This window comes from Cebidichthys violaceus, unplaced genomic scaffold (assembly GCF_023349555.1).
Source record: "Cebidichthys violaceus isolate CVI_PGR_0920_01 unplaced genomic scaffold, fCebVio1.0.p SCAF_57, whole genome shotgun sequence".
Lineage (NCBI taxonomy): Eukaryota > Metazoa > Chordata > Actinopteri > Perciformes > Stichaeidae > Cebidichthys > Cebidichthys violaceus.
This window is the reverse complement of record NW_027176783.1, coordinates 548670-561769: the sequence shown is the minus strand read 5'-3', so window position 1 is coordinate 561769 and position 13100 is coordinate 548670. Positions and strand designations below refer to the sequence as shown.

General features: G+C 42.4%; 1 protein-coding gene across 1 annotated transcript; it reads right to left on the bottom strand.

Annotated features, from left to right (window-relative positions):
• On the bottom strand, positions 1-13100 carry slc35a2 (solute carrier family 35 member 2). The gene is made up of 6 exons (XM_068732113.1): positions 12720-13100; positions 10796-10978; positions 10459-10610; positions 10101-10223; positions 7416-8014; positions 1-302 (listed from the first exon to the last, which is right to left on the bottom strand). Exons 1-6 carry the CDS (start codon positions 12781-12783, stop codon positions 275-277), a joined length of 1149 nt encoding a protein of 382 aa, XP_068588214.1. The 5' UTR covers positions 12784-13100; the 3' UTR covers positions 1-274.

Below are 13100 nucleotides of genomic sequence, written 5' to 3'. Positions count from 1 at the left end.
TTTAATAAAGTTACTCAATAAAAAAACTTTTATTGGAAACATTCAGTAGTTCATCAAACGTCTGAAACTTCGTAGAAAACTTTAATCTCAGTGACAGAGTTTAAACTTCCACTTTAATAAACAGTTTAAAAGTTGACATGAAGCTCAACGACAGGAACTTTAAGGCAGCGATGTGAAGACAAAAATACATGCAATACATACATACAACAGTAGTACCGTATATAATAATACTGCAGTACCACCAGCAGGGAGGATGAAAGCAGCCGTCTGTCACTCAGGATCCTTTCTGTTTAGCTGAACACCTGGAGGACAGAAACAGGAAGAAGCAGAAGAAGAAGTTAACTCTTTCCTCACAAGATGAGAAGTATCTCAAATAATCTATTTACTCAAAACAGCTTCAATGACTACATCTAATATTTGATGAATGAATAAATAAATATCCTCTGATTTCATGTTTTAATGTTCCATCTTCAACCCTTAATGTTTCTGAGTACATTTAATACTCCATATATACATATATACATACATGTATATATATACATATATACATACATATATATACATACATATATATACATATGTCTATATATACATATATACATACATATATGTATACATGTATACGTATATATATATATATATATATACATACATATATGTATATATATATACATACGTATATATGTATATATACATATATATATAAATATATACACATTTATACATATATTGATTTGTTGGAGCTGAATTTGCAGAAATGTGTAGATTTCATGAGGAAAATAGAAAAAATGTGATAAACATAATAAATAGATTTTTAACTCGTTAAATATTCCACATTCATCTTGTTACTTTTCTTATTTAAACATAAAGTTTTATAATTTCACGACATCCTCTTAAAATAATAACTTCTTATTCTTAACGTCTCAACTTTCTTTGTCTCCTGATTTATTTATTATCACTGAAGCTGCAGAAATAAAATGAAACATTTTACTAGAATTTACCTACAAAAAAAAGACACACTGCAGAGTCTTTGAGTCCATTTCTTTGTTTATATAAAACTTTACCAAAAGAAGTATTTACAAGTCCAACCATCACGACCCAGACAGGAGGAGGAGCCTAAAAAGAAACTCTGGAGGAATCTGATGAGACAGAAACTCTGTTTCAGGTTTAAGAGGATTTATTAAACGTTTGGGAAAAATACCTAAAATCTCTGAGCAACTTATAAAAAATAAAATGAATTAAACTGCTGCTTCTTTTAGCTTAGGAATTTTGATGCAAAAAGCGGAAACAAAATGTCACATTTTCCGATTAAAGATTTAATACGGACGATGAATTAATTAAGAGTTTTGTTTTCTCACAATAATGAAATAAATTCAATCAAAATGTTAAGATAATTATTGTTTTACAACCATAAACTAAGACCGTTTTTAAATGTGATGATAAAAGATTCAGTTTTGATTTGTTAGAAAAAACAATATCAGTAAATATAAATCAGAAGATTATCTCCAGAAAACAATTTTTAGTGATATTTATTGATCCTGATGAGAAAAAAATTATAGTTTTACATGATTAATGATCTCAGTATTTTATGTTAAAAATGTTTTCATAATTTTTATATATTTGTTTTTTTTAATAAGAAAATAATCATCTTGTTTTTTCAAGAGAAAACTATTTTTTATTATTATACATTTTTCAAATAATTATCTCAAGATAACGAGATATTTATATGAAGTCAGCACACTGTAATGAATTTCTGTAAATTTACGGTGGATGTAAAACAGTATCTTACAGTATTTCATAACTAACATATAGTTAAATGTTCATCCCTTGCATGTAAATTAACAGTTAATGCCGTCAATTAACGATAACAGCAGACTACTGTAATTTAACAGCATGATACAGTATTTTCTGTGAAGTGGTGGAAACACGCTTCTCTACACAAGTTCAGTGAATCACAATCCATCTACATCGTACTGTCTATTGTAGGTTAATGTGTCCGTTATGATGATAAAATATTTATTATTCAAACTGTTCATTGCCTAAAAGTAATGTTTGAGTGACAAGACGTGACCGACTGCTCCTGACCATGACTCTGGACATCACAGCTTCAGTTCATCCTTCTGAGCACCATGTGGAGATCAACCGAGGAGCTGAGGTAATGTTACACTTATCACCTGAAATTTAAAGTCTCCATTATAGTTTTGTCTTTATGATTATTGAACTGTTAACATCTCAGATAATGTTTCACTTGGTCTGTTTCGTTACATTAGGTTGATAATATTGGCGGAGCTAACGTTAGCTCTGTAACGTTAGCTAGCTCGAGCTCAATTAGCCTTAGAAAGGTTAGCTAGCTAACAGCATAGCAAGTTAAGTTAACATAAATAAAGTTAATCACCAATTACAGTGTTAAGATGTAACGTTAGTAACCTAACTTGTGCTCTTATTGAACCGACTGTAGGACCGCAAATGGGACGATTATCAAAATGGAGAGCGGACCAGAAATCACCAACTTGTTCAAGGCGATGAACAGTTGAGGTAACGCTAACAGTAACGTTACCTGTGTGTTATCCCAGGAGCAACATTAACACCAGATCAAACTCATTTTAGTGTTGAACGTTAGTCCATTGTGGTCCGTTGTCTTAGCTTCATTACGTCACCTAACGTAATCAGCTCATCACATAGGAGTCTGTTCATCTAAACTGTATGGTGTTGTTCTATTAGCTTTTTGCAAAGACTTGCACTGATATGTTAACATGTGTGAGGCACATGCAAACCCAGTCTCACACCTAAAGCTTCTTTAAAGTGTGTTTATCCTGATGTCAGAATTTTCCAGAAGTTCAGAACATTGTGTTTCTAATCTTTTTATTGTGTTTGTTTACAGTCACTCGTCATCAGAGATTGAGGATACCAGCCAGACGCTGCAGTCAAGTCCTCTTTCAAGGTGTTCTTTCTCTTTGTTTTCATTCATGTGTGAGTTCATGCAGTTCAAATTAATTCTAAATGTGTATAAGACCTGTTAACAAGCTAGACTGTGATGCAGTTCTATTACACTGTTCTTAATACTATTTTAATTCAGTGTCTGAGGGAGTGACGCCGAGATCGATAAGTGGCCGATGGTATGCCTCTGTTGTTCAGCAGTAGGTAATTATCCCTGGAGTGGTATGTTACTGTTGTTCAGCGGTAGGTAATTATCCCTGGAGTGGTATGTTACTGTTGTTCAGTGATAGGTAATTATCCCTGGAGTGGTATGTTACTGTTGTTCAGCGGTAGGTAATTATCCCTGGAGTGGTATGTTACTGTTGTTCAGTGATGGGTAATTATCCCTGGAGTGGTATGTTACTGTTGTTCAGTGATAGGTAATTATCCCTGGAGTGGTATGTTACTGTTGTTCAGTGATAGGTAATTATCCCTGGAGTGGTATGCTACTGTTGTTCAGTGATAGGTAATTATCCCTGGAGTGGTATGCTACTGTTGTTCAGTGATAGGTAATTATCCCTGGAGTGGTATGCTACTGTTGTTCAGTGGTAGGTAATTATCCCTGGAGTGGTATGTTACTGTTGTTCAGTGATAGGTAATTATCCCTAGAGTGGTATGTTACTGTTGTTCAGTGATAGGTAATTATCCCTGGAGTGGTATGCTACTGTTGTTCAGTGATAGGTAATTATCCCTGGAGTGGTATGTTACTGTTGTTCAGCGGTAGGTAATTATCCCTGGAGTGGTATGTTACTGTTGTTCAGTGATAGGTAATTATCCCTAGAATGGTATGTTACTGTTGTTCAGAGGTAGGTACCTATCCCTAGAGTGGTATGTTACTGTTGTTCAGCGGTATGTACAAACATACATTGGCCATAATATCAGTTTCAGGGCACATCAGCAAACACTAAATCACTTTGTCATTTAAAAAGCCTTTCATATATCCAAACAAGAAAATGGATGAGATAAAATAGATACATTCCTTTATTTAAGACGCTGTGTTGCGCTACTTTGTCAATAAAGTCCAAAAAAATTATTTACGGCATCACTGTTTGTGAATCAAACCAATTTACATTAAATGTGCATATGCATCAAGAGACGGCACTGGCGTGCCTGTCTGACAGTGGACTACCACTTTCAAGTGGAACCTGCCTTCAGCAAACAGTGTGCCGTTGGAAAAGTACTGGCATACCACTATAGGGATAGGTACCTACTGCTGAACAACAGTAACATACCACTCTAGGGATAGGTACCTACTGATGTACAACAGTAACATCCCACTCTAGGGATAGGTACCTACTGATGTACAACAGTAACATCCCACTCTAGGGATAGGTACCTACTGATGTACAACAGTAACATCCCACTCTAGGGATAGGTACCTACTGATGTACAACAGTAACATACCACTCTAGGGATAGGTACCTACTGATGAACAACAGTAACATACCACTCTAGGGATAGGTACCTACTGATGTACAACAGTAACATCCCACTCTAGGGATAGGTACCTACTGATGTACAACAGTAACATACCACTCTAGGGATAGGTACCTACTGATGAACAACAGTAACATACCACTCTAGGGATAGGTACCTACTGATGTACAACAGTAACATACCACTCTAGGGATAGGCACCTACTGCTGAACAACAGTATGTTGTTGTACTGCTGAACAACAGTAGCATACCACTATTGTTCAGCACCTACTGCTGAACAATAGTAACACCTACTGCTGAACAATAGTAACGTACCACTCTAGGGATAGGTACCTACTGCTGAACAACAACAGCATACCATCGGCCACTTTTCGATCTCGGCGCTACCGGTCTGAGGTTTTCTTCATGAGTTCAGTTAAGCCGGTCATTAAAGATTTTATGATTTTATTTGTTTTCTTCTAAACATGGAGTACATTGTGAGTTTTGTGATGTAATACAAATGTCCCTTTATTATTTGAGAACATGTATTAAACTGCAACAATTATGTATTGAATGTCTATTGTGATTCTTTTATTTCTTGGGAATTAAATGCAAAAGTATTGGGTTGTATTACCCTTTGTAAATAAACGGTAACATTCTGGTACATACCGTAACATCACCGTAAAACCCAGTGCCCTACTGTCACATAACGCAATCCAGTATACGGTAAGATACCGTAAAAGTAAATTACGGTAGCTTCACCGTAAAAAAAAACCCCAGTAAATGAATGGCGTTCCTGCTGCCAGTAAGTTACCGTTATTTTACGGTGAAATTTGTTTAGAGTGCAGTAATCAATATAAGTTATTATAGAAGAACATTGATTACAGTATAATTAATAATAAATATGGTTCTCTCAGGAGAAAATAGAAAATATTGTTTTCTGCAAACTATATTATTTGGATTTAATCCAAAGATATTTATCTCATCTTGAGAAACAACGTTATTGTTGATCGATATTGATCCGGTTTATATCTGGGAGATAATTAACTTGTGATCGAGAGAAAAGGATTAAAAAAAGTTTCCACATCTTTGATCAAATACAAAATAAATAAAGATTATAAAATTCAGATCAATTGTTTTGTCCTGATTTTCACGGCAACCGTTGAGTCTGAATATTAATTAATTAGTGAATAACAGAGCGACCTGCAGAGTTTCCTCTTCCTCCTCCTCTTCCTCCACCAGAAAATCAAACAGAGCTACAGATCAAAATTTCATTCCCTCTTAAATTAAACTTAAGATATATTAATATATATATTTGTTCCCAAAACAGAGAAAACATTTCTTCTTTTTTTTTTCTTTTTTACAAAAAACTGAAATTAACAAAATTGAAAATAACGTCCGTTTTCTTTTTGATTGTGATAATAAAACCAAAACATTTTGTACTTTGAGAGGAAAAATAAACAAATTGTTGTTGAATATTTTGTTTCCATGACGACCAGCTGAAGCTGAAGAAAAACAAACATTTTTAATAATCAACATTTTCTCATTTAATTCATTAAAGAATTAAATGTTTGTCCATGAAGTTGAAATATTTCATTCTAAAATGTTTGTTATGTTGAAAACAGATTATTTTTTCTCGTCATTGGTCACAATCAGCTGCTGGAGACAAAACAACAGGAAGCTGATTGTGCCCCCCCCCCCCCCCCCAACGTAAACAACAGGAAGCATCTCCACGGTCCCACTGAAGACATTCAGGACCGGGAAGCCTCCTTCACCGGGAAGTCTCCTTCACCGGGAAGTCTCCTTCTACGGGAGGCCTCCTTCAACGGGAGGCCTCCTTCAACGGGAAGTCTCCTTCTACGGGACGTCTCCTTCTACGGGACGTCTCCTTCTACGGGACGTCTCCTTCAACGGGATGTCTCCTTCAATGGGAAGTCTCCTTCAACAGGCTGCAGTGAGACAGACGTGGTCTAAACACTGATCTGAGGTCAGTCTTCCTGCTGACGTTAAACACACAAGAAGATAAAGGCACCTGACACAGAAGAAGGAGAAGCAGAAGGAGGGACAGAAAACAGCAGAAGAAGAAGAGACAGAAAGAAGCAGAAGAAGAAGAGACAGAAGAAGCAGAAGGAGAGACAGAAGAAGCAGAAGAAGAAAAGACAGAAAGAAGCAGAAGAAGAGACAGAAAGAAGCAGAAGAAGAAGAGACAGAAAGAAGCAGAAGGAGAGACAGAAGAAGCAGAGCTGGATGTGTTAAAGTGATGATGGTCACATCATCTGTTTTAATCTCTTCATGGACGTCTTCATTTATTGAAGATATTTTCTAGTTTTCACTGTTGCAGATTAAAATCACAGATATTATATTTTATATCTCAAACGGTTCTCTGTGGACATCAGATATAAACGCTGAGAGACAGAAATCCTCTGAATGTTTCACTTCTCACTATTATGTGTCGATTCTGAAAGAAAGAAAATAAGGAGCTGAACTGAGGAGTCGTTCTCCATCACAATCAATAAGGCTTCTCCTCTTTCATTAAGTAACAGAGAGAGTTTTAAGGCAGCTCCTTCCTCCTCCTCCTCTTCCTCTTGTTGTGCTTTGAGCAGTTAGTCTGTGACGAGGACAGCGGCGGAGAGGAGAGAGGAGAGGTTAGTGTTTAGTGTTAAGGGAGGAAAAGCAGGAGGTGGGAGGAGAAGCAGAGTTAAAACCAGACGTTCTCCTCCTCCTCCTCCTCCTCCTCGAGTCAGAAGGAGTTCGGAGTAAAGAGAGACTCCTCTGTTCTCATTTTCATCACAGGAGGTGGAGTGAAAAAAGGAGGCGAGGAGGTCCGGTGATTGAGAGAAGTTAGAAAAAGACGAGGAGAAATTCTCCTCCGTCGTCGACAGTCTTCAGCTGAGATGAGGTCTGCAGGTCAGGGGGGAGGAAGGAGAAGATCAAGAGGAGATCCTGTCCTTTAGGAGTTTAGAGGGAGGAAAGAGGTGAGGAGGAGGTGGAGAGAGGGAGGGAGTCACTTCACCATCACTGACTTTGGCAGAAACGCCTCCATCTCGACGCCTCTGTCTGTCCTCGGCGACGCCAAAGACGTGGAGGAAGAGGAGGAGGAGGAGCTCGGTGACGAGGAGCCGGCGGCGGCTTTGGGGAGGCTGTACATGTAGACGGCGCCGATGACAAGCCCCGCCCCCGCCATGAAGAGCAGGTCCACCTGGAAGTCGAACAGGTAGACGGACATCGCCGTGGACACGATTATGGAGAAGGAGGTGGCGAAGCCCTTCAGGATGTTGTCGGCGTACTTCACCACCACGGCGACCAGCAGCCCGCCGAACGCCTGGTTGAAGATGACGCACCACACCGTGCCGGTGTAGCCGAACAGCAAGCCGAGCTCTGCGACCGCGGCGCCGTCGTTATACCAGAGGCCCAGCACGCCGAGCGCCGTGCCAAAGATCCCCAGCTGGATGTTCCTCATCCAGACGGACGCCGAGCTCCCCTTCAGGATCTTCTCGAAGTAGACGCCGGCGAACCCCGACGACAGGCAGCTGATCACCACGGCGACCAGACCCACTGAGTAGTTCTGGTGGGAGCCCTCCGACTCAGACACCGACGCCTCCTTTTTCCCCTCCTGCTCCAACTGAGAGGAGATCAATAACGTCACTCAATCGGGTTATAAACCAGTACTAAGATCTTCTACTGCAGTAATACAACAGGGTATAAGTACTCTGTTACAAGTAAAAGTCCTGCATTAACCACCTTATTTAAGTTAAAGTACAACAAAAAGTAAAGTAAATAAGTAAAGTACAAGTACCTGGAACACGTCCTGAAGTAGTAAACGTGAGCCGACGTACCTGAACTCCTGAACGGTGACGTACCTGAACTATGACGTACCTGAACTATGACGTACCTGAACTGTGACGTACCTGAACTCCTGAACGGTGACGTACCTGAACTATGACGTACCTGAACTATGACGTACCTGAACTATGACGTACCTGAACTGTGACGTACCTGAACTCCTGAACGGTGACGTACCTGAACTATGACGTACCTGAACTGTGACGTATCTGAACGGTGACGTACCTGAACGGTGACGTACCTGAACTCCTGAACGGTGACGTACCTGAACTCCTGAACGGTGACGTACCTGAACTCCTGAACTATGACGTACCTGAACTGTGACGTACCTGAACCGTGACGTACCTGAACTGTGACGTACCTGAACTCCTGAACGGTGACGTACCTGAACTCCTGAACGGTGACGTACCTGAACTATGACGTACCTGAACTATGACGTACCTGAACGGTGACGTACCTGAACTGTGACATACCTGAACTGTGACGTACCTGAACCGTGACGTACCTGAACCGTGACGTACCTGAACTGTGACGTACCTGAACTGTGACGTACCTGAACTCCTGAACGGTGACGTACCTGAACTATGACGTACCTGAACTGTGACGTACCTGAACGGTGACGTACCTGAACGGTGACGTACCTGAACGGTGACGTACCTGAACTCCTGAACGGTGACGTACCTGAACTCCTGAACGGTGACGTACCTGAACTCCTGAACTATGACGTACCTGAACTGTGACGTACCTGAACCGTGACGTACCTGAACCGTGACGTACCTGAACTGTGACGTACCTGAACTCCTGAACGGTGACGTACCTGAACTCCTGAACGGTGACGTGCCTGAACTCCTGAACGGTGACGTACCTGAACTCCTGAACGGTGACGTAGCTGAACTCCTGAACTATGACGTACCTGAACTATGACGTACCTGAACTGTGACGTGCCTGAACTCCTGAACGGTGACGTACCTTAACTCCTGAACTATGACGTACCTGAACTGTGACGTACCTGAACGGTGACGTACCTGAACTATGACGTACCTGAACTATGATGTACCTGAACTCCTGAACGGTGACGTACCTGAACTATGACGTACCTGAACTGTGACGTACCTGAACGGTGACGTACCTGAACGGTGACGTACCTGAACTCCTGAACGGTGACGTACCTGAACTCCTGAACTATGACGTACCTGAACGGTGACGTACCTGAACTCCTGAACTATGACGTACCTGAACTGTGACGTACCTGAACGGTGACGTACCTGAACTGTGATGTACCTGAACTGTGACATACCTGAACTGTGACATACCTGAACTCCTGAACGGTGACGTACCTGAACTCCTGAACGGTGACGTACCTGAACTCCTGAACTATGACGTACCTGAACTATGACGTACCTGAACTGTGACGTGCCTGAACTCCTGAACGGTGACGTACCTGAACTCCTGAACTATGACGTACCTGAACTATGACGTACCTGAACTGTGACGTGCCTGAACTCCTGAACGGTGACGTACCTTAACTCCTGAACTATGACGTACCTGAACTGTGACGTACCTGAACTATGACGTACCTTAACTCCTGAACTATGACGTACCTGAACTGTGACGTGCCTGAACTCCTGAACAGTGACGTACCTTAACTCCTGAACTATGACGTACCTGAACTATGACGGACCTGAACTATGACGTACCTGAACTATGACGTACCTGAACTGTGACGTACCTGAACTCCTGAACGGTGACGTACCTGAACTATGACGTACCTGAACTATGACGTACCTGAACTATGACGTACCTGAACGGTGACGTACCTGAACGGTGACGTACCTGAACTATGACGTACCTGAACTATGACGTACCTGAACAACGGCGACTCCAGCAAAGAGCAGCAGCAGAGAAACCCACTGAACTCTGGACAGGGTCTTCCTCAGCATCATCACGCTGAACAGAGCCGTGGTGAGGATCTTCAGCTGGTATGTCACCTGAGAGGACAGAGACACGTCGGGACTCGAACCACCACTAACTAGTATCCTGATGTCATTAAAACACTAACAGGTATCCTGTTCCTTCATCATCATCAGCACATTGTAGTTTATTCTGAAACTGTGTGTTTTTAAAGATTAACATCTTCAGTAGGAACCAATGAGACACAGACAGGAAGTGAGACTGTATAAAGAGATGGACCACCATGATGAAGACGAAGGTATGAGGTCTGACCTGGAAGGTGGCAGCTGGCAGGTTGGAAATGGCCACGTACTGCAGGTTGTTCTGCAGCGTGTAGATGAGAGAAGGAACGGCCAGTTTCACTGTGTCTTTGTACTGAAACACGATGGAGTCAACCAGGAAGTACACGGTGTCCTTCACATGGACTGGAGACAGGGAGGAGGGGGGGGGTTTAATTGTACGTCTCTGGTCGGGATGACAACATTATTTATTTTCACTTCAACATAACCGTTCACTTCTTATAATCACAGTAAAATAATGAGTTGAACAGTGATATTTGCATGTTCCTGTCTCAGTAGTGATGATGTCATGATGTGATGATGTCACTCACATCTCTTCTGAAGCAGGATGATGAACAGACAGGTCACGACCTTCACGATCTCCGCCATGACGACGGCCGACATCGTGAAGAAGCGGTCGCCCGGCAACGTGCGGACGTATCGGATGCTGATGATGAGCGACGCGTTCTGGACCACCAGCACCGCCAGACTGATGTACTTCAGCCTCCTGTGGACTGTGGGGACCAGCAGAGGACACAGGTCACACCTGTCTGTCACACATGTGTGTCTGTCACACCTGTGTGTCTGTCACACCTGTCTGTCACACATGTGTGTCTGTCACACCTGTGTGTCTGTCACACCTGTCTGTCACACATGTCTGTCTGTCTGTCTGTCTGTCTGTCACACCTGTGTGTGTGTCTGTCTGTCTGTCTGTCTGTCTGTCACACCTGTGTGTCTGTCACACCTGTGTGTCACACCTGTCTGTCTGTCACACCTGTGTGTCTGTCACACCTGTGTGTCTGTCTCACCTGTCTGTCTGTCACGTCTGTCTGTCTGTCACGTCTGTCTGTCTGTCACACCTGTGTGTCTGTCACACCTGTGTGTCTGTCACAACTGTCTGTCTGTCACACCTGTCTGTGACACCTGTGTATCTGTGACACCTGTCTGTCTGTCACACCTGTGTGTCTGTCACACCTGTCTGTCTGTCACACCTGTCTGTCTATCACACCTGTGTGTCTGTCACACCTGTGTGTCTGTCACACCTGTGTGTCTGTCACACCTGTCTGTCTGTCACGTCTGTCTGTCTGTCACACCTGTGTATCTGTCACACCTGTGTGTCTGTCACACCTGAGTGTCTGTCACACCTGTGTGTCTGTCACCTGTCTGTCTGTCACACCTGTGTATCTGTCTGTCACACCTGTCTGTCTGTCACACCTGTCTGTCACACCTGTGTATCTGTCTGTCACCTGTGTGTCTGTCTGTCTGTGTGTCTACATGTTTACCTGTCAACAGACATGTAGTCAGAGGACCACCCTGATGTTCAGTGATCATCCATCACTGATCACTTCCTTCACTCTAAACATTTAACTCTGAGACCAAACAACGAATCAATGTTGATCTTTTACAGACAAAAGAATATGAATATACTTTATACTGTACATGTAGTACTGTATACTGTACTACACCTCAGAGGTACATGTAGTACTGTATACTGTACTACACCTCAGAGGTACATGTAGTACTTTATACTGTACTACACCTCAGAGGTACATGTAGTACTGTATACATTCACATTAATGAAATATAGATCTTTTAATCCATAATCAGGTACAGAAGTAGCACGTGGCTCATCAATCAACAGCTCCACCGTGACGTCACGGTCAGCCTCCACGTCAGCGATCCACTCGACACCTGGAGGTTAGAGTCACCTCAATGCGGCTGTTAGCGTTAGCTGCACAGCTCCAGCCTCCACAAAGTACAGTAACCACGGTAACTAACACTGACGGGTCAGTTAGCAGCACAAACTAGTTTCAGACTAGTAAACAGAGAAGTTAGCCTAGCCTTGGACGTTAGCCTCTAGCTCAGCTAGCATGATAAATCAATTTAAATTAAAACTACGACACTATCTTTATTCACTAAACATCTGGAGTACAGTTGAATAGTGCCGGCATTGGTTTGTTCGCATACTAGTTCACTGTAATAGTTAACTTGTATAAATATTAGCCCTCAATAAGTCAGCTAAGTTTGGTGAGTTTAGCTGCTAGTTAGCCAAACAGCCTTTGACGCCCTACACCTATAAAACCCGAGACATACAGCGAAACTCTGTATTTATGGCTTTTAATGTATTTAAATACATTAAATATGGAGTATTATTCCATCACACCAGTCCTGCCATCAGGTACCAGTTCGCCCGAGTTGTAGAGCCGTGCGGACCGTGTGTAGTTAAGCCATCCCCCGGTTCTCCCTCCCCGGTACCTTCACTCTGACTCCCGCTCGTCGTCTTCTCCTCCGCCGCCTGGCTGTGGTTGTCTACGGCCATGCTGCGCTCCCTCTGCCCGCCGTCCAGCTGCCTCGCTCGGCTAACGTCAAACGCTCCGGGAGCCTCCTAAAGCTAGCTCCTCTGGACCCGGACCGGAGCACCGACCTCCAGGGTTGTTTGTTGTTGTTTGTTGTTGTTCAGGTTAAAGAAGCGACAGACAGACAGACACAGACACACACACACACACACACACACACACACACACACAGACAGACAGGCTGTCAGACGGATATCAAGCCGGAGGAGCAAAGGTCGGAGGAAGCAGCACCACCACCGGGATGAAAACACTAGCGTGGAGGAGACGAGGTGTTGAGGAA